Source organism: Nycticebus coucang, chromosome 5 (genome assembly GCF_027406575.1).
Source record: "Nycticebus coucang isolate mNycCou1 chromosome 5, mNycCou1.pri, whole genome shotgun sequence".
In the NCBI taxonomy this organism is placed as follows: domain Eukaryota; kingdom Metazoa; phylum Chordata; class Mammalia; order Primates; family Lorisidae; genus Nycticebus; species Nycticebus coucang.
Genome location: NC_069784.1, coordinates 10,522,142 through 10,544,919, shown reverse-complemented (window position 1 = coordinate 10,544,919; position 22,778 = coordinate 10,522,142). Strand labels below are relative to the sequence as shown.

General features: G+C 42.6%; 1 protein-coding gene across 1 annotated transcript in view; it reads right to left on the bottom strand.

Annotated features, from left to right (window-relative positions):
- Positions 1-22,778, bottom strand: part of GIPC2 (GIPC PDZ domain containing family member 2) — a 79,904-nt gene that overhangs the window by 45,703 nt on the left and 11,423 nt on the right. Inside the window, exon 2 of the mRNA XM_053592393.1 lies at positions 2,495-2,680. Within this exon, the coding sequence (XP_053448368.1) occupies positions 2,495-2,680 (186 nt within the window). The remainder of the gene's footprint in view (positions 1-2,494; positions 2,681-22,778) is intronic.

The window sequence follows — 22,778 nt, the reverse complement described above, 5'->3', positions numbered from 1 at the left end:
AAACATCTTGTCAATTTTGATGTGGTACACTGAGACAGACCCCAAAACACATAACCTGTTTCTCAACATGAGGAATATCAGAAAAATCCAAATGAAGGGACATGCTTTCTAGACTAAAGTGGATTAAAGAGTGAAACAGATGATCCTTCCCCCGGGGTAAATAAAGGACATTATGAGGACAATTGACAGAACCACAATGGGGACGACAGGTGAAAAGGGTTTTATCAGTGTTGGATTTCCTGAATTTCCTAACTGTAGTTATATACAGGAGAACATCCCTGCTCTTAATAAGTACACTCAGAAGTATTAAAGGGCAAGGGCGTGTGTGCGTGTACATGAGACAAAGAACAATAAAATGATGTGTACGAGTTTTTTGTATTATTCCATCTTCCTAATTTGTATAATATTTTATCAACCATGCGCACACATGACAGGCATCTACCCTGAACTCTGTTGATGGTGTAGATTATGCTTCCCTTTCTCCTCTGCTGCTTGTCCTATGTTTCCACAAAGCTCGTGACCAGTACTGAGGCAGGGAAATGTTTGACGAGTCATTAATAAAAAATAGAAGTACAAGCTTTGAACGAATGTCAAAGGCTAAGACCTAAAAATCTGCACATATTTGCAAAACTTCCAAGTCCTCTCTGCTGCGTGTGCCTCGTGTCCCGAGCTTCCCTCAGATAATCCCTCATGACTTTCCCGACTCACAGATTTTCCATTTGGTCACCCAGTCAACCTTCAGCCCAGTCACATCCTTCACAGAGCTAAAAATAGCCCTTCTATCAAATGGGAAGTCCAAGCACCATTTACCGTGAAGAAGATAACTTCCTAAAACCTTTTTAAAGATGACAAAGCATCAACATATCAGGATTTGGACAAAACAAAGGCATAAAACATGGCCTGTTGTGTGACATCTATCATGAATTCTTAGCTCAGGGAATGGAAATGTCAACTCTGAAGTTAAACCGCTTGGATTGGCTCTTGAATTTGTCTAGTTGTATGACTGCGGGTGAGCTACTTAACTGGAACATTCACATAAATGACAGTAACATCCTGATCCTGCTTCTACATCAATAAAATAGAGGTTACAAGTAGCACCAACCATGGATGAATCTCACAGACATCATGTTAAGCAAAAGAAGCCAGAAATGGTAGAGTAAGTGATGTGTGATTACATGAAGTTCAAGAATAAGCAAATGGTAACACAGGTCAGGATAGTGGCTCCCTTTATGGGGGAAGAGTATTGACCAGGAAGGGGCATAAGGAAGCCTTCTGGATGGCAAAAATGCAATTTCCCTTGATCTGGGTGACAGTCACACAGCTGTGCGTATAAATATTTACTAAGCCGTACATTAAAAATGTGTTACCTTGGGCGGCGCCTGTGGCTCAAGGAGTAGGGCGCCGGTCCCATATGCCAGAGGTGGCAGGTTCAAACCCAGCCCCGGCCAAGAACCAAAAAAAAAAAAAAAAGATTCCAAAATGCGTTACCTCAGCAAAAAAGTAAACTAAAAAAACAAAAACCAAACAAAATAGAATGGCTGTGAGGATTAAATAAGAAAGTAGATGCAAAGAGCCCAGGACGTGGTAGGCATTTGAAGCTGAGGACATGGTAGGCTTCAATATGACTCAGCTGCTATTATTACACCTACTTGTTACAATAATAGAATTGTTATTTTAAACAGATGAGTCTACCTTTCTTTTTATCATTCCTTAATTTTTATCATTTTTATACAATTTCAAGTTTCTCTCTTTTCTTTGCAGTTCTATATTGCTCTCTTTGAATTTAAATAAAGGAATTACACTCATCACATCCCTGGATAACACGGGGGATTGGTTCCAGACCTCCTGTGGATGCCAAAATCCACAGATGCTCAGGTCCCTGATGTAAAAGGCTGCAGTATTTGCAAGTGACCCGTATGTACACTCTCCCATTTACTCCAAATCATCTCTAGATGACTCACAATAGCTTTTAATTCACTGTGTAAATAGTTGTTATACTTGTACTTTTTTGTTTAGGAATAATGCTAAAAATAAAAATCTGTACTTGTTCTCTACAGACAATTTTTTAAAAACTTTTAAATCTGCGGTTGATTGAATGCACCGTTAAATCCGTGGATACAGAAGGCAAATTGCTAATTGTTCAGAAAACCTTGAAGAGCATTTTTAAAGAAGTAAGTAGCTAAAAGTACATGCAGTTGGAAGAAACACTCAATAGAAATCAGCCTGGATGTCATCAGAACTACAGACCCGGGAGCACTTAGCTGGATAATGGACACCAGGACTGGACTCTTCCTTTTCAGGTGGTTTGAAATTCTAGTGAAGTTTTAGCTGAGGGGAATTAATTCTAAGACATGGTAAACAAGTGAAATATCACCACTTCATGCATCCCAGCAGAGTGAGCTCTCATACTGAAGATCATTCCTAAATTCCTTTGGCCTGGTAGATTTTCTTAAATGTCCTCAATTAGGCCACGCTATTATCTTATAAATCTCACCTTTATAAAAGCATAGCCAACACCGTTGTCTGTAATGGTGATACCAAGTGAATCTTCAGATTTATACACAGTCACTTCTTTTCTGAGTCCTCGCACGTGGGCAAAGATGAAATCGTTCAGTCCTATTTGTCCTCCTATCAGTCTCTCCATGTCAACTTTAGGTGTGTTTAAAGTACAGTATAAGATCTGCAAAGAAAAAGAAACGTTTAGGTCACTTTCTATCAGGACTACATTCTATCATGAATGTATTCAAAAATATATGAATGAAATTGTCCTCAATTTAAAAGGCTACCTCACAACCTGAGCAACATAGCAAGACCCCATCTCCTACAAAACACAGAAAATTAGCTGGGCAAGGTGGTACATACTTATAGTCCCAGCTATTCAGGAGGCTGAGGCAGGAGGATCACTTGAACACAGGAGTTTGAGGTTGCAGTGAGCTATGATGACACCACTAGACCCCAGGCTGGGTGATAGAGTAAGACCATGTCTCAAAAATAAATAAACAAATAAAAATTGGCTGTCTTCTGAGGCAACACTCTCTGGGTAACGTAGTTCCCTCTTGCTCCTAAGCCACAACAGGGCTCCAAGAGGGAATGGAGGCAGACAGGGCCAAGTCTATCTCATAGGCTATTACTAAATGGCACTACAATGTCCTAGGACAGAGGATGGTCTTGCCACTCCTAAAACACCATATTGAAATTCCAGGGGATGATGGTCAGTAACTAATCACCTAAGTGTTGGGGAAAATGTTGTTTCAGGATGGGTTCAGGGGCTCAGGGGCTCAGTCCTATAATCCCAGCACTCTGGGAGGCCATAAGGGAGGATCACTGAAGGACAGGAATTAGAGACCAGTCTGAACATGAGTGACACCATCTCTACAAAAAGTAGAAAAATTGATCAGCCATGATGGTGCACGCCTGTAGTCCCAGCTACTCAGGAGACTGAGGCAGGAGGATAGCTGGGGCCCAGGAGTTTGAGATTGCTGTGAGCTGTGATCACAACACTGCACTCTAGCCAAGGGACAGAGCAAGACATTGTCTCAGGGAAATTAAAAATAAATTAAATAAATAAGTGAATAAATATTTTAAAACAATAAAATATGTTTTTATGTTGGCTGGATAAAATATGGGACACATTTGCATACAACAGCATGGGGTAACGCCTATTAAGTGCTTCTGATAGGCCAGGCTCTATGCTACACAATTTACATTCATTATCTCACATAATCCTCAAATCACTTTATAAAGTACATTATTATCCCCATATTACAGATGAAGATATTGAGCCTTGGCAATATTTGCCTACAATCACATAGAGGGTATTTGTCAGAGCCAAGGACTTGAGTTCACATCTCACCAACTTCAAAGTGTTCCAGTGGTTTAAACGATGTGGTCTATCATTTACAACACTGAAATTGAAGGTTATATTCGATATAACCCGAAGGTCTGCATGATGTATACAGTGCATGACACGTTCACTGCAATGAAAATGTACCACACATAGAAGCCTAGATTTGAATACTGGTAAGTAGTTGTTTTGTTTTGTTTTCTTTTTTTTCAAGATTTTACCAATTTTTATTTTATTTTATTGTTAAATCATAGCTGTGTACATTACCAGAATCTCGCCTACATCTCCCAGGCTGAAGTGCAGTGGCACAATCACAGCTCATTGTAACCTTAACTCCCAGGCTCAAGCAATCCTCCTGCCTTAGTCTACTGAGTAGCTAGGGCTACTGGTGTGCACCACCGGGCCTGGCTAATTTTTTTTTTTTTTTCTGTAGTACAGACCAGATCTGGCTGTGGTGCTCAGAGTGGCCTCAAGTGTCCTCCTTCTTTGGCTGTGCAAGGCACTCAGAATACAGCCATGAGCCACTGTGCCCACCCCACTCTTTTTTTTTTTTTTTCAATACAGAGTCTCACTACGTTGCCCTCAGTACAGTGCCGTGGCATTACTGCTCGCAGCAACCTCCAACTTCTGGGCTGAAGCGATTCTCTTGATTCAGCCTCCCAAGTAGCTGACTATTTTTTTTGTTGCAGTTGTCATTGTTATTTAGCTGGCCCGGGCCGGGTTCAAACCCACCAGCCTCGGTGTATATATACTGTAAAAATGCTTCTTGTTCATTCACTAAAAGTGTGATTTTTTTCCCCAAAAAAGTATTAAAGCAAATTTTAATGTGTCCTAAAAAAAAAGAAAGAAAGAAAGGAAAAGGAAATCTCATACAAACTGAGCAAATTACTAAGCCGCTGCCTTTGCTTCCTTTCTTTCAACCGTTCACATCTCCTCACAGCACAGCCAACACTAGATTTCCCGTACGCAGAGCCCTCCTCCATCATACTTCCTCCTCTGCAGAATAACACTCCATTCCAGGCAGCCAAAAGCCGGCAGGCAAGGCATGGGGTTGTTTTGTTTGTGTTTGTTTTTCTGGAAGAAGTGGAGCCAGCTCTGTCTTTCACTAAATGCAACTCTATGAGAAGTCGTGTTGCAAACCTGCAGGAATGTGATGGCTGCTGGGAGGTGGAGTCAGAGCACTAGGTGGCAAGGGCTCTGTGACTTCACAGCAGATGAGATCAGTTCTTCACAGATTAAGAACCCACCACACGCATGGTATCAACACACAGCTATCAGCAAATGTATCTCCAAGGATATAAAGTTTAGAATTCAACCATGTCCTCAAAGATACCGTTTTGTTGTGTTTTTTTTGTTGTTGTTGTTTTGAGACAGAGTCTTACTCTGTTGCTATGGGTAGAGTGCCGCCACAGCATCTATAGCTCACAGCAACTTCAAACTCTTGGGCTTGAGCAACCCTCTTGCCTCAGCCTCCCAAGTAGCTGAAATTACAGGTGTGCACCATGCTACCCAGCTAGTTTTTCTATTTTTAGTAGAGTCTGGGTCTCACTCTTGCTCAGGCTGGTCTCAAACTCCTGAGCTCCAGCAACCCACTAGTCTTAGCCTCCCCGAGTGGTAGAAATACAGGCATGAGCCACTGCACCCAGCCAAAGACACTGTATTTTTAAGTGAAAATTAGAAAGTGATATACCACATTCTAAGCAAAAGTCCTGCTCATGCAGCCACTCATCAAAAATGAGGACTCTGGGCGGCACCTGTGGCTCAAGGAGTAGAGCACAGGTCCCATATGCCGGAGGTGGCAGGTTCAAACCTAGCCCCGGCCAAAAACCACAAAAAAAAAAAAAAAAAAAAAAAATGAGGACTCAAAAGGAACCTCAAATATATATGATGAACTTTACCGCCCTTATTTGTAGAGTTCCCTAAATCCAAAATCGAAAAGGGCTGCCACTCCCCCCGCCCCATGCCTGTTTATTGAGATGCTGTTCAAATGTGACAGCCCAGGTTGAATCACTCTTTCCACTCTGATCACAGAATATAAATCTAATGCCTCGTTTGAGTATCTGAGTCACCTTGCCTTAACATCCAATTGGCTTAACACCCTTACTTCTCACTGTCACTCTAAGTCATCACTGTCTCTCCCGCGATATCTGACACAGTTCATACGTGAATGGCATTCACAGACCACATTCACTTACCTGTGCCTGAACGTGGCACACCCACACACCAGGCTTTATTATCCACATTTTGTAGATGAGAAAATTATGACTTTATTCAGTTAACACATTTAGTAAATGTTGAGAAAATATGATAGATTCAACATGAGAAAGCTGATTTAAACACACACACACACACAAAAAAAAAAAAAACCAAAAAAATTAACCGTGGTCATCTTATTAATGCCCCTCTTCTAGAAGAGTCCCACGGCTTCCCAAGCGCTGGGATTATAGGTATGAGCCACCACACCTGGCCTTTATCTCATTTTATTCTTCAAAAAAAAAAAAAAATACTCTGGGCAGCACCTGTGGCTCTAGGAGCAGAACACGGGCCCCATATACCAGAGGTGGAGGGTTCAAACTCAGCCCCGGACAAAAACTGCAAAAAAAAAAAAATCTGTGGAGCGTGTGATGAGTTGTGTTTCTTTCAATGCACTGAGGTATTACGGTATCCTAATTTCATATTACACCCTCCAACAAAAATTTTAGACAATACCTCTTCCTTACTTCCAAAATCAGCATAATATGTCTATACAGTACAGCTACACATATGTCATCCTTGTAATGGTTTGGTCTTTTTTTTTTAGTTTTATGAGACTCACTCTGTTGCCCCAGCTAGAGTGCCATGGCATCAGCCCAGCTCACAGCAACCTCAAACTCCTAGGTTCAAGCAATCTTCCTGCTTCAGCCTCCTGAGCAGCTGAGACTGACTACAGGCACCCAGAACAATGCCCGGCTAGTTTTTTTCTACTTTTACTAGAAACGGGGTCTCGCTCTTGCTCAGGCTGGTCTCAAACTCCTAAGCTCAAGAGATCCACCTACCTTGGCCTCCTAGACTGCTTGTAATGGTTATTAAACAGAAAGCAGATAAAAGGAAAGACAAAAAGAGAAAATAATGCATTAAGGGGTAAGAATCCTGGATCTAGTCCCAATTCCTTACCCTTCAATCTTCAATCTTAGTGAGCTTAGTCAAGTCATGACCTTCTCAATTTTCCTGTAATTGTGGCATTAGTAAAGCTTGGTCTGCATCAAATGGTTGTTATAAAAATTCAGTAAGAGACTATATAGAAAAATACTTTTTAAACAAAAAATCTCTATTTAAATATAAATAGGTATTACTTATGTGACATAATATTGATAGTTTTATTATTATCCCTGGTTTGCAGGTGCTTCTTGAATAATGATATTTACATCTATGCTTGATAGCTTCTTAAGCTGCGTGCATTTTCCTGAATACGTCAGATTTTGCTTCCTTTTAACATCAGAACCAGGATAGATTTCATTTCTCTGATATACTATGTTATCATTCGACCATTTTTTTTTTTCATTAAAGAACGACGACAATAATTCTTACCACCTATTTCTATTTCAATTGCTACTTTCTTTCTTTTTTTTTTTTTTTGTAGAGACAGAGTCTCACTGTACTGCCCTCGGGTAGAGTGCCATGGCGTCATACGGCTCACAGCAACCTCTAACTCTTGGGCTTACGCAATTCTCTTGCCTCAGCCTCCCAAGCAGCTGGGACTACAGGCGCCCGCCACAACGCCCGGCTATTTTCAATTGCTACTTTCTTCAGTATTTTCAAATTCTTAACACATAGTTATGGTTATTCATCATTGACATTCAACAAGGCTAGGACATCCAACAAAACTTGGAACTATTGCATAGAGCTATTAATATAAATTCATATTGCTTTTTATCTGGTGACGTTATACTCTCCATAATGTGTTTTATGAATAGTGTTAAATCAATCATTTGGCATTAGGGCTTCAAAGATATTCTGGTCCACAAACAGGTTGACAAACCTCTCCCAAAACACATGAAATTCATGTTTAAAACTCCAGGAAGTCCAAATCCAACTCTCTTTTGTTTAATGCCTTCCTTAAACTGAGTTGGCCAAAGATTCTACATGTTCTAAAGGTCTCTGGAAGAAATTATGGGCTCGTGTAACTGGAATTACATTATTTGGGGATGTGATTTTAAGCACAAGCAACAGTAATAGTTACCTTTTGTTAGTAAACCTAGCAATTAAAAAAAAATACCCTTTTTAGGCTTGGTGCCTGTAGCACAGTGGTTATGGCACATATGGCCACATACACCGAGGGTGGCAGGTTCGAACCTGGCCCAGGCCAGGTAAACAACAATGACAACTGTAACAAAAAAGAACCAGGTATTGTGGCAAGCACCTGTAGTCCCAGCCACTTGGGAAGCTGAGGCAAGAGAATCGCTGAAGCCCAAGAGTTGAAGGTTGCTGTGAGCTGTTACACCACGGCACTCTACCAAGGGCAACATAATGAGACTCTGTCTCAAAAAAAAAAAAAATGCACAAAACGCTAAAAATTATGTGATGCAGCAGAAGCAGTATATTAAGCAGGAAATTTCCAGCTATAAATGCTTATATTAAGAAACAGGCTTGGTGCCCATAGCTCAGTGAGTAGGGCACCAGCCACATACACCAAAGCTGGCAGGTTTGAGCCCTGCCCGGGCCTGCTAAACAACAATGACAACTGCAACCAAAAAATAGCCGGGCACTGTGGTGGGTGCCTTTAGTCCCAGCTAGTCCAGAGTCTGAGTTTGCTGTGAGCTGTGATGCCCCAGCACTCAACTGAAGGCAACATAGTGAGACTCTGTCTCAAAAAATTAATTAATTAATAAACAAATAAATAAATAAATATCAAAGTACCAATAATGTATTATTGTTTTTAACCTGAATTTTTTTCAATTTCTTCCTGTTAATTTAAAAATAGGTTATATTCATTTCTTTGTATTATAAACACAGTCATTTAAAATCTCAGGCTTATTATTCTCCCAGTATAATACATGCACTAAATATTCAAGATTTATTTTGGAATACACATCATTTTAGATATGCAGTGACTTTGCCTTCACATCGTCAATAGCTTCAGTCATCTGGAAACAAGTCTCACAGACTGGAAGATAAAATTGGCAACAAGACAGACATTTAGAAATTTGACACTGTATGCTCTATTTAGACCTTCATGAGGATATTGTACAAAGCCCTGCCTTGAACTGTGTAGAACTTTCTATAAATGATTCACTTCTAAATTAGCTGTCCTGGGTCAGCAGTGGCAAGCATTAAATAAAAGATGAATCACCCTTTGTACTTTTTCTTCTTTAGGACAACTGCGTTTTCTCAGTATTTTTAAGGAGTAAAATAATATGACAAAAAGAATTCTATTCCAAAATAAAAAGACAGTCAAATTCATATTTTTAATCTACTGACTTCCTAAAATGAACAAAAGCTCTTTCATTTTTATTAATGAACTCTAATAAAGGCAATTTTGTATCCAAGAAAGTCAAAATCCCAAAACAATCCTTGAAACACAAGAAAAAGTTAATAGAATAGGGATGGATTTTAACCTCGTCTTTGTGAACATTACACAGACACTAACCAACAAGATAAATCAGATGTGTACAACTATATACATCATCCTCTCCCACACGGTTCTAACAGTCAGAGGAGCTATCTGAGCTGACCCTCGTCTAATAAGGCTGCAAGGTTACATGCCCATTTGAAAGACATAAATCACTGGTATTCCCTCTTGCTAGGTGCAGGTGCAAATTTCCTGGTTTTCTGAATCACTGTCTTCCTATAAGCCTCCCCTTGTTTGACACTGAAGTGGGAAAAGCACCTAAACGGGCAGGGAGAGACTATTAACAGGAGACATTTTACACCCTGGAGCAGTAGAATGGCTTACATAAAACAATTACCCTGTTTCCCCGAAAATAAGACCTCCTCCAAAAATAAGACCTACTTACAGGAACGATAAGACGTCCCCTGAAAATAAGACCTAGCGCATCTTTGGGAGCACACCTTAAAATAAGACACTGTCTTATTTTGGGGGAAACAGGGTATAAATGAAAATTATTAGTAAACAGATTTGTGAATTAAACTTTCCCTTTTACCAAATATTTTTACCAAATATAATTTGCAAAAGATACCCACTAGACCTCAAAAAGATGCTTAAACAAAACTTTTCTTTTTTTAGACAAGAGTATCACTTGTTGCCCCAGGTGGAGTGCTCTGGCGTCATCGCTCACAGCATCTCACACTCTTGTGCTCAAGTGAGTCTCTTGCTCAGCCTCCCGAGTAGCTGGGACTACAGGTGCCTGCCACAGTGCCCAACCAGTTTTTAGAAACAGGGGTCTCACTCTTACTCAGGCTGGTCTCGAGCTCCTGAGCTCAGACAATCAACCCACCTCAGCCTCCCAGGGTACTAGGGTTCTAGGCGTGAGCCACCGCGCCCAGCCTTAAACAAAATTTTTAAACGTGTTTGGCAGAATGCTCATGTAGCACTGTGTTCATCTTGGCCCAGGAGGCTGACTTCTAACCTTACAGTGAAATATTTAAAGAGCCTGTGATATTTAAGAACCACCCAAATGAATCATGGAAAATTGGAAAGCAAGAATGGTGAGCCATTCAGGTCTCAAGATAGAGTTATGGAGGAAGATGGTCTACTCCGTACTATTCCCGGAAACAGAAATTCCAGCAGAGAGAGATCAGCACTTTATGGGGAAAATGTGGGCCACTTAAGAAATCACTGAACATCTTGTGAGAGAGAAAAGAGGAATTGATTTTTGTTCAAAACTAGGACATTAGGACACCTGAAAGACATCAGGAAAATGTACTGCAGGATCCCTAGACCACGGTGACAAAGATTCAGCAGAAGGGAGTGGAGACAGTTACTGGCCACCTCAGACCCTTAAGTGATCCACTAGGAAGTTTGAGAACGTAAGAAAATTCACCTGTGGGTAGGGCTGGGGTAACTGAACACACCGTGAGGTTTGCTCTGAATCTGGAGGGGGTGTGAGGATTCCTCCTGGGTCAGGGTTGCTCAATTTTGAACCATCTTCTGCCCCCGGGATAGAGAGCCCAGGAGACTGAGGACTGAAAGGCGGGGAAGGGCTGCCGAGAGTAGAATTCTGTCACAGCCTAGCAGACCCTGTGGCGCAGCCCTGGCAGAAAGACTGACCTTTGCTCAGAGTTTATTACTAACTCCCCACTCCCCACCCTCACTAAGCAGCTTCTTTCCACCCCCTGCTGGGCAATGTTACTGCCACTGCTGCCGGTGGGACTCCTGGTAGCCCGGCAGGCAGAGCTAAGAGAAGAGCGGGGAGGATGGAGCAGAGCTGAAGAAGCCGGCGGGCTGCCACCCACAGGGCCCCATCCCGGACTCCCAGAATGTGACACCAAGCCAGAGCCAGGACAGGAAGTACCAGTCTCCTGGCTCCAAGCTGGTGCTGACACGGAGCCCTCTCTACCTGCTTCTGTTTTTATGACCACACACAGTCCTCCTGCCATCCTTCTCCAAATGCCTAAAAAGTGAAACCTTCCTTACTGCCCGGGAAAAGGGCTTACGTATTGTGGGCACTTAATGAGCAAGTATATGATAAACTTTCCCACATCATGTTTTTCTGCTTTCTCCTTTTCTAACAGGCAATTTGGTTATAATTAAAATCACTCCAGGTCCCAGTTTATCCCTACTATCCCAGAGTAAATAGAAATACCATGTCTGTCACTCTCCAAAGTATCTGTGTTTGGAATATAAATGATATGGTCACCTCTATCCCCCCCTTTCAGGGACAGAGTCTTGCTGCCCCCAGGCTACAGTGCAGAGGCCTGATCATACCTCACTGTAACGTTAAACTCCTGGGCGTAAGCTGTCCTCCCACCTTATCCTCCTTAGCAGCTGGGACTATAGGCGTGTGCCACCACGCCCTGATGACTTTTTTGTTCAAAAAGGTCTCGCTATGTTGCCTTGGCTGGTCTCAACCCCTGGCCTCTAGCATTGCTCCCTCCTTGGCCTCCCAAAGTATTGGGATTACAGATGTGAGCCACCCTGTCCAGTCTGGTCACCTGTCTATCATGCACTTCCTATAAACCTGACCAAAGATGTTCCCAAACAGCCTGAGAGAAAAGGAAAATGACATGATGCAGACCCTGAGGGAGGACAGTTACTCCTCTGTCCCTTGGTGCTGAAGTAATCTTCCCTACGTCCACCCATCCTGGGCTTCTTGGGGAGTAAACACAAGTTCCCATGGCTTTGACACAATCGCCAAGATTCTAGGAGACGTAATGAGTGTGGAAAAAGTTGGAAATGACCTCTCAGGTTCGAGTACCTGACTACTTCATTATGTCTTCTAGGATAGTTTTCCCAAGTAATTGAACATTGAAATCTACCCTGGTTTCTTTCTAATACCAGAGGTAAGGAATGTTTTTTAATTACGTGTGCAGGTAGAAAATAGTGTTTCCAATCTTATTTCAGGATAGCAAAGCATTTGTTAGAGAAGACCTTTGCGTCTGATAAGGTTGAGTCTCTTGTATAATGGAAAGAACATGGGCTTTGGAGCCAGACAGACCTCTCGGTCAAAGACATCCCTCTGGGCTGTATAACTTGAGTAATTTACCTTTGTTTGAGCTCCAGGTGGTTCATCTATAGATTGTAATAATCTGGGGGAGTTCTGATTCAGCGCCCATAGCATGGTTCTGGCACTAGCCACATACACCAAGGCTGGCAGGTGCAAACCCAGCCTGGGCCAGCTAACCAATAATGACAACTGCAAAAACAACAACAACAAAAAAAAATAGGGTGGCGCCTGTGGCTCAGTGAGCAGGGCACCGGCCCCATACACTGAGGGTGGCGGGTTCGGACCCAGCCCTGGCCAAACTGCAACAAAACAAAAAAAAATAGCCGGGCATTGTGGCAGGCACCTGGAGTCCCAGCTGCTCGGGAGGCTGAGGCAGGAGAATCGCCTAAACCCAGGAGTTGGAGGTTGCTGTGAGCTGTGTGATGCCACGAAACTCTACCGAGGGCAAATAAAGTGAAACTCTTGTCTCTACAAAAAAAAAAAAAAAAAAAAATAGCTAGGCATTGTGGTGGATGCCTGTAGTCCCAGCTACTTGGGAGGCTGAGGCAAGAAAATTGCTTAAGCCCAAGACTTGAGATTGCTGTGAGCTGTGATGCCACAGCACTGTACTGAGGGCGACATAATGAGACTCTATCTCAAAAAAAAAAAAAATTAGAGGGAATTCTGATAAGAACTACCATTTCAGTTAAAATAGCAGAGGTTAAGTGGTGATAGATGTTCAACAACAATTCCCTTCTCCTTAATTCTCAAGGTATGCCTCCCCTCCTCCACACATCTTTACACAGAGATGGGAAATCATGATAGGAAGGGGAAAGTACAAAGTATACAGAAGTAACAGGGATCAGGACCTTACCACACCCAGGACTCCCTGCTAGCACCAGACGTGAGCAGCCTCGGGAGGTGAAATTAAGGCTCTGACCCTGGATCACAAAGAACAGAGTACTCACACCAATCACACTGTCACTGTGACACTAAGGAAGTGCACACAGGTGTAAACTGGACCCTGAATTATGATTTCCTCAGCCTTGTTGCTGTGTACCCCTTTAAAGCCACTTTAACACTGTAACTGAAGAACCTGAGACTTTTATAGACCAAGACGCAGATTCTGGATTTTAGCCACCAAAAAAAAAAAAGAAAGAAAGAAAAGATTGGAACGGTCTGTCACTCTACATGCACTCTGATTTATCTCCTGGGAGATTTTTATATACATAGCAAATATACTTTCTGGATGCCTGAGTTCTAAAGTTTCTAAGCCACTACTTACAGAGGGGTCATAAATGTTTCTAATAAGCAAACATTCCATCACTAACAATCTCTTAAGTTCCTGCTTGCCTTTCATTTACCCACATAAGACACAGGACCTCCCTGGTATGGGTCATGTCCAAGCTTCAACTCTGTATTCCTCATTTTCATCAACACAATCTAGAATTCTCATCACACCACAAACTGCAGGGCTCACGTGTCTGAGATAAGTAAGGAAGGAGGATTTCTTAGATCCCAACCCAGAGAAGCAGTGACAGCCATCCGCCTTCAGCTGACTTCCTCTCGGTCAGGCTGGGCAAGCATTTCTACCCAAAGGTATCTGTTAATGAAGTTCTCTTCTCTGAATAAATACTTTCAAGAAACACCTTGGTGATCTCAGGTGAGGGGGTTCATCCTAAGGAGACCAGGGCAGCAAGGGAAACCCAGGAAACTCTTCCAGGAATTAGGCAGGTTTCTTAGAAATTATTAAAATCTGGTGCATCACCCAAGACACAGTAGCAGCTCTCCTGGCACAGAGGAGACCCTGGCGGCCCTCTGAGACTCTGCAAAGATACCAGGGGCCGCTGCTCCCAGGCCCCAGTGTCTCTTAGCTCTCCTCCCCCACTCCTCTCATTACCAACTATGCTCCTAGTGGGGGTTTACAAAGTGTGGGGGTGTAACCCACAGATATGCCCATGTTTACATATACACACACATTCATGAATTCAGAGTATGTTTCTAAAAAGAGAGCCAAGAGGAGTATATCCAAAAGACCAAAAATCACTTTATAACAAAGATATTTGCACCAGATTGTCATTGCAGCTCGATTCGTAATAGTTAAGTCATGGAAGAAGCCCAAGTGCCCATCAACCCATGAATGGATTAATAAATTGTGGTATATGTACACCATGGAATATTATGCAGCCTTTAAAAAAGATGGAGCCTTTACCTCTTTTATGTTTATATGGACGGAGCTGGAACATATCCTACTTAGTAAAGTATCTCAAGAATGGAGGAAAAAGTATCCAATGTACTCAGTACTATTATAAAACCAATTTACAATCACTCACACTTTCATATGAATAATAGATCACAACTATGGCCCAGGATGAAGGAGGGGGGAAGGTCAGATGGAGGGAGCATGAATGGTAGGATCACACCTATGGTGCATATTACAAGGGTACATGTCTATTAAGTATAGAGTATATGTGTCTTAACACAATAATTAAGTAAATAGAGTGAGGGATATATTAACCAGTATGATGTAAGCATTCCAAATTGTATGTGAAATCAACACATTGTACCCCCTAAATGTATTAATGTATACATGATCTCCCTCTTTATGATTTAATAAAAATAAATTAATTAAATTAAATTTTAAAAAAGAGAGAGAGACAGCCAAGAGAGTGGCCATAGGAGATACTTCGTGGTTTTGGGTGACATTACCAATATTTTTTTTTTTACACCATCGCTAGAGGGCCCTGTCTTCGTAGCTCACAGCAACCTCAAACTCTGGGGCTCAAGTGATCGTCTTGCCTCAGCCTCCCGGGTAGCTGGGACTATAGGTGTGTGCCATAATGCCCGGCTATTTTTAGAGATGGGGTCTCGCTCTTGCGAGAGGGTGGTCTCAAACTCAGGCAATCCACTGGCCTTTGCCTCAGAGAGTGCTAGGAATACAGGCATGAGCCACTGCGCCCAGCCCCAAATGACCATTTAATTACACTCAGATCTCCACCATCTGAAGGATTTCTACCCACTAGCAAAGTATTATCATAGAACCCTTTTTATGTTCCTCAATACTTTGTACATAAAGATGGCATGCAAATATTTGAACTGAATACATAAGCTCTGGAGAAACATTCAGGCTAGAAGGGACCTTAGATCTCTGCATTTCAGCCAGCGGCTCTCACACACACCTACCAATGGATGACAGACCAGCTGTCTGAGGATATCAGAGAAGCTTTTAAAAATGACAACATTCTCAGGCCCTAGTCCAAATCCAAAGGATTGAGGCCTGTGTTCTTTAAAAAGATTACCAGGTGATTCTGAGAAGTAACCAGCTTTGGGAACCTCTAGTCCAGTCTACCAACCCTATATGACTTGTAAAGAAACCGAAGCCCAGTGAGACTTGCCCAAAGCTGGATAGTGAGGGGAACAGAACAGCAAAAGTATGCGGACAAGAGTGAAATGGAAAGTACCTGGCAGAGTCCTTCAGCAGGAGTTGACAAAGATCAGTGATCACTAGATCACTAGTTAGAATGTTATTAACCATCAGAACACCTTCTTCATTATAGAGTAACTGATGAATAGCTTTTGGAAAAAATGTATCAGCATTTTTAAAGTATATAACTTGGAATATTGGTCCAAGGAGTATTATGCAGGAACAAAAGGGAGATTCCACAGCCACACAGTGTGGGAAATCATGGAAACCACAAGTCTTGATTTCTTGACTTTTAGTGGACTTCTCAGAGCCTTTAATATGTGTTATGAATTTACAAGGTATTTACAAAGTTAGGTGACGACTGAAGGCATTTTCTATAATATGTCACACCTTGTAGGAAACCCCACACTAGCTTCTTTTTTTTTTTTTTTTTTTGTAGAGACAGAGTCTCACTTTATCACCCTCGGTAGAGTGCCGTGGCCTCACACAGCTCACAGCAACCTCTAACTCTTGGGCTTAGGCGATTCTCTTGCCTCAGCCTCCCGAGCAGCTGGGACTACAGGCGCCCGCCACAACGCCCGGCTATTTTTTTGTTGCAGTTTGGCCGGGGCTGGGCTTGAACCCACCACCCTCGGCATATGGGGCCGGCGCCTTACTCACTGAGCCACAGGCGCCGCCCCCGACACTAGCTTCTTAAATTGCTTCTCTTTGCACTGAACTCTGAACTGAATGGGAGGAAGAGGCTGTGTCATTTTTACCTTTATGTCTCCAGCATCGAGAGCAATGCTAGACTCAGAGTGAGCACTGGCATGAGAGGATTTTCTCAGTAAAATTCAGTCAAAAGTAATCAGAGCTGGGCTGTTTATTAAGGGAACAAGTTAACAAGTTAGAATATAATAAAGACCATTTCAACTCTAAAATTGTAGCATTTGCTAAATGTGTGTCAGACGTGGATCTTACACACATTATTTCCTTTGCCCCTCACAAGAATCTTTTCTGGTGGATACTGTTGTTAACCCCACTGCACAGATGGGGAATAGAAACAATGCCAGCGGGATACTCAAGGTCTCCCAGAGAGCGAGTGGGGCTCCTAACCACTGAGCTACGCTGTTATTCAATGCTTCCAGACACAAGAGAGGTTTAACAGTACATGGCACACACAAAAAAAGGAAAAAAAAACACCTATACAGCATAGAGGAGGTATTAAGAGGGACCACACAGGCTTGGCGCCCATAGCACAATGATTATGGCACCAGCCACATACACCGAGGCTGGTGGGTTCGAACCTGACCCAGGCCAGCTAAACAACAATGACAACTACAACAACAACAACAACAAAAACAAAAATAGCTGAGTGTTACGGCAGGTATCTGTGGTCCCAGCTACTTGGGAGGCGGAGGCAAGTGGATCACGTGAGCCCAAGAGTTTGAGGTTTCAGTAAGCTATGACACCACAGCACACTACCGAGGGTGAGAAAGTGAGACTCTGTCTCAAAAAAAAAAAAACAGTCTTACCCATTTCACACCTTCCTGACATCAGTGAGCTCTATAAGGCAGCTGCTTAGATTCTCCTCCCACTTCTCAAAATGAGTCATGCTTTTCTTGCCTGAATTTTTCATAAAAATGAAGCTGATGCCCATGAAAAGATATTAAGCAAACACAATGAAGATATTCATCACTTCTCAGATGGTTCCGTGCAAACCCAGAAACACCATTCTATTCCACTTAAACCAAATATTTATGAAGAAAATACAGAGAATGAATGGGTGACTGTGCTTCCACTGTACAAAACACACGCCAGGGATCACCACTCTTCTGAAAAACATCCTGAGCTGCTCTGATTGCTACAGGATGACAGGTGCACAACTTCAAGGACACCTGGAGTCTCACTGCTACCTGTATCTCCAGTTTCAACCTCATATGGAGCACATGTTGATGGAGCAGCTAAACCACCTAGCAACTCAGGGAACAAAATTTAAACAGAAAAAAGTCCCCAGGAAGAGAGAGTAGTAACTAAAATCAATTTAGTGCACAGATGCTATGTTGAAAATTATGCAATCGTGATTATCTAGATTACTGGATTCACAGGCAAGATTCCTCAAAAATGACAGTTGAGACTAAAAAGGTGAGTAGGAGCTACTGGAACAAAGAAATGAGAACAGCCTCAGGAAAAAACAGAGGAATGAAACAATTAAATATCCTTGAATGTCAAGGGGAATGATAAAACACAACATGAGATTGGAGCAGGAGGTCCAGGAGAGGACTCATTCTGCAGGCAGGCATAGGAGGTGTTGGCTGCTGGGGGTTATTTATACCAGCTGGGAGCCCTAGAAGTTATGAAAGAGAATGGTATGATCAGAGCCTCAGAACCCTAAAATAGAGAATAGGCAGAGTCAGGGAAATGAAATTCAGGGTGCCTCTTTAGAATCTGTGTTTGTAACCCCCCTCACAGTGACACAGACAATTGTCAATACCCCCCAGCCAAGGACCACCAGGAATTCTCACCCACAGTTCCCTGCTCCTTGCAACTAGGGTAACAGTGTTCATGGGAAATGCTGGGGGTCTCAGAGAGAGATGTAGAAAGTTGTGTTGGGTGATCTGGAGGAGGGTTTGAAGCATGGGTTTCCTCCGGACAGAAAGCGGATAATTCTATGACCAAGTGTCTTACAAACCCATCTATAAGGTGGAAGAAATTACCACAGTCACAGAGCAGTCTTCCCTGACCTTAACGTTCTGTGCCATCGTCTGGGAGCAGCAGGGAACACCCAGGTCTGTCTGGGACAACCAGGCCAGCTCCTGGGGGCAGGGGCGGCTTTCCTCTTTCTCACACTTGTTCTACTCAATTTTAATGGGCTTACTTCAAAGTCCTCAGAGCTCGGAGTTAAACACATGTCAAATTCCCAATGCCTTCATCTGTGTGGCATTTTCTCATTTACTTTTCCTGGGGGACAGGACTATATGCAAGTCACCAAGCCCAATTTGGCTGTTTCCTTCCCAGCTTCCCATTTTTGAACCAGAGAGAGCACAGTCCCACTTGCCAGTTATCCGCATTGCTGGGAAATGATCACATCTGCAGAGCATTTCAGGTCCTCTAGAAATACCAGAGAAATGCACAATATCGACTCTCATCAGAGCTCAGCGCTGCTGTCAGCAAGTTGAGAAAAGGAACTGGTTTCTGGAAGCCTCAGGAAGCAGCTCCCCACACGCTCTAGCTCATTTAGGAACTGACTTTGCTTACAAACAGAGCTTCACGTTTCATCATTCCTAAGAGAGATACGTTTTAATTAGCTTCATCGTAATAATAATTTCACTGTGCCTGTGGATATCAAAGCATCATGCTGTAGATGTTAAATGTTAATATAAACAACTCTAAAAATGTTCTTAAAGATGAGCAGTGTTTCTCACTACCCACCCCCCATCAACAGGGGTCTCTTTCCACACAGTACTACACAAAATGAACATGAGATATCAGTATTATAACCTGTAATAAAGCTGTAAAGATACAGCAGTTCAAGTACTGAATCTCTGAAGATGCTTTCATTCAACAAATATTTTTTGAGCTCCAACAATGTTTCAGATTCAATCCAGGCCCTTAGGGCTAGATCAGTAAATAAAAAAGACAAAAATCCTTGCCTTTGTGGAGCTTACATTCAAGGAACAGGGAAGACCATAAAATAAGTTAAATCATGTAGGATGATAGGATATTAATATGCTATGGAAGAATTAAGTGGAGAAGGGAATAGATAATGTTAGACTGCTAGATGGGATAATCAGTGCCAGCCTCACCAAGACGACATTGAGCAGGCTGTGGGGAAAAGTATTCTGTAGAGAGAGGTTCTGGCAGAGACAACAACCAGTGCAAAAGCCTTAAGGCTCCTGGCGTCAAGGAATTACCATGGGATAAGTCAGACTGGAGCAGAAAGAACTATGATTTGGGAGAGGTAACGGCCACAGCCAATCACAGAGTTTTGGCTTTTGTTCTAAGTGAGATGAAAAGCCATGGAGGGTTTTGAGCTGAGAATGAAATACAAACCGAATTTCATTAAAGACCACAACTTTTGAAGAGTTCTGCTATAAAGAAGAAATTTGGTGGTAGCAGAGATGGGAACAGGGATCACAAGAAGGTTGGTTTGTTTTAAAAGAAATAATAACATGCTTATGGATGTAGAGTTTGAAATTAAAAATGACAGTTCTTGCCTTTTCTGCTTCTCAAGTGCACTGTTTTCTTTGCTTAATGTAGGCAGAGGTAAATTAGAGAGTGATTTATTCATTCAATGAACTATTTGGTATCTAACATCACACACAAACTAATATAACCACGTCAAAGGAAATAATTTCTGAATTCTATAAAAAAAAAACTAAGTCTAAGTTTTCAGTTTCTGGACATGTAAAGCATCTAACTACAAAACTTATTTATTTCTTAAAAATTTTTCACATTCGGGCGGCGCCTGTGGCTCAGTCGGTAAGGCGCCGGCCCCATATACCGAGGGTGGCGGGTTCAAACCCGGCCTCAGCCGAACTGCAACCAAAAAATAGCCGGGCGTTGTGGCGGGCGCCTGTAGTCCCAGCTACTCGGGAGGCTGAGGCAAGAGAATCGCTTAAGCCCAGGAGTTGGAGGTTGCTGTGAGCTGTGTGAGGCCACGGCACTCTACCGAGGGCCATAAAGTGAGACTCTGTCTCTACAAAAAAAAAAAAAAAAAAAAAAAAAAATTTTTCACATTCAGGAGTGGTGCCTGTGGCTCAGTGGGTAGGGCACCGGCTGTATGTACCAAGGGTGGTGGGTTTGAACACGGCCCCAGCCCCAGCCCCAGCCCCAGCCCCGGCCACACTGCAATAACAAAAACAACAACAACAAAAAAGTTTTCATATTCATTATCTTTTCCTACCTTCTTTCTGCATAACAGAGACTCAATGAATGAAAACATGTCATGGTGGCTGGGCACGGTGGCTCACACCTGTAATCCCAGCAGTCTGGGAGGCCAAGGTGGGTGGATCGCCTGAGCTCAGGAGTTCAAGAACAGGCTGAGCAAGGGCAAGGCGCTCTCCATCTCTAAAAAACAGCTGAGCATTGCAGTGGGTGCTTGTAGTCCCAGCTACTTGGGAGGCTGAGGCAACAGAATCAGTTGAGCTCAAGAGTTTGAGGTTACTGTAAGCTATGATGTCACAGTACTCTACCAAGGGCAACAAAGTAAGACTCTGTCTTAAAAAAAAAAGGAAACCTGTCATGGCACAAAGTACTTGGCAAACAATTACAATAATCAAATATTCAAAATGCCCCTTGCAAAAAAAATTAGGACAATAGCTCAAGAGCTTTTATACATGTAACCTGAAATTTTTTTTTTTTTTTTTTTTGTGGTTTTTGGCTGGGGCTGGGTTTGAACCTGCCACCTCCGGCATATGGGACCGGCACCCTACTCCTTGAGCCACAGGCGCCGCCCATAACCTGAATATTTTTAAAAATGGCATTAAACTTCCTGAAAAGACATCCCTGCATTTATGAGTTAACGATTCTTTAGATGAGATTAATTTACAAGTACGTTTTTCTTTTTACTGAATTGTTCATTTAGTTGTTTTGAAAAAAAGACATCAGATATAAGGGCTTTGTGTATAATTGGCCATCTGTTTCAACGCCGTGATCACAACAGACTGCACCCTGCCCAGAACTGGTAACAAACCTCAAGTGATTCACAGGCTTCATTAGCTACTTCCTTTAGGGATCATGAAATAGTAGCTAAAATCTAACACGGGAGAGGCGGAGCAAGATGGTGGCCGAGTAACAGCTTCCTTGCATCTGGGCACGGTGAGTCTGGGGAGATAGGACTCCAGGCATCTCTGGCTGGTGGGATCTGCCTATCATCACCCCTGTGAGGATACAGGGAGTCAGCAAGAGACTTAAGGACCCCAAGAGGAGGACTAAAACAGTGGAAAAACGGCAAGTGGTCGCATGTGTTCAATCCGTCTAAACGCGCCCGCAACTGTAAGTTCAGTAGCAGCAAGACTGCAAACCAGAAAGGCCTTACCTGTGAACTGTTTTGGTGTATTTGGACTTGGCACTCAGTTGAACTGCCTTGGGGAGAGCCTGAGCGGGAGTGCGGAGAACTTTGGTCGTTGTCTAGAGCCCCAGTCTGAGCTGCTGAGCGAGACCGAGCTAATAGTGTTTGGCTGTGGGTCACAGGGAGCCATTGTGAGCAATCTGGCCGGAAAGTTCCTCTCTCAGGGTCACAGAGCTAGAAATGGGTGGGAGCTGGTAACCCAGCAACCAAGTAGCCTAAGGGTGGGGTCTGAGCCGCCTTGCAGCCCTAACCCTCAGGGGAGAGTGAGACCGGTTTTGGCACACTGGGTAAGTGGATAGCCACTTCAAAAGTGATTCCAGCGACAAGCACTTTCCTGGGAAAGCTTCTGCTCAGCAAGTTTACAAGTTCAAAGTGCCTTTTAAGTGGGCTGAAGAGAGATTTAGGGTGTCTACCTGCTGGGGTTTGAGAAATCAGCAGCCTCCAGTCGTATCAGAACTGTGATTAACATCTCATACCCCAGAAGATCACGTGTTACCCTGACAATATTCAATAACATATACATACTGCTTTGTTTTTGGTTGTGGTTTTTCTATTTTTTTTTTTTTTTTGGTTTGGTTGTTTTTTTTGTTTATTTTGATGTTGTTGATGTTGTTTTGTTTTTTAATTTCAACCTTTTCCATACAGATCCTTTTTCTTTCTCAATTTTTCTAGTTTAATTATAATTTCCCATTGCTGCCTTTTTCACTAACTAGAACTTCATTTTTGCTAGTGTTTCTACCGCTATTATTTGGTTTTTCACCCAATTTTATCCCATAAAGTTTTCTGTTTGCTTGTTTTGGTTTGATTTATAGCATTTTTGTCTTTCCTCTCTACTTGGTGGAGGTCGGGTACTGTGTCTGATCAGGTTAGCAAAAG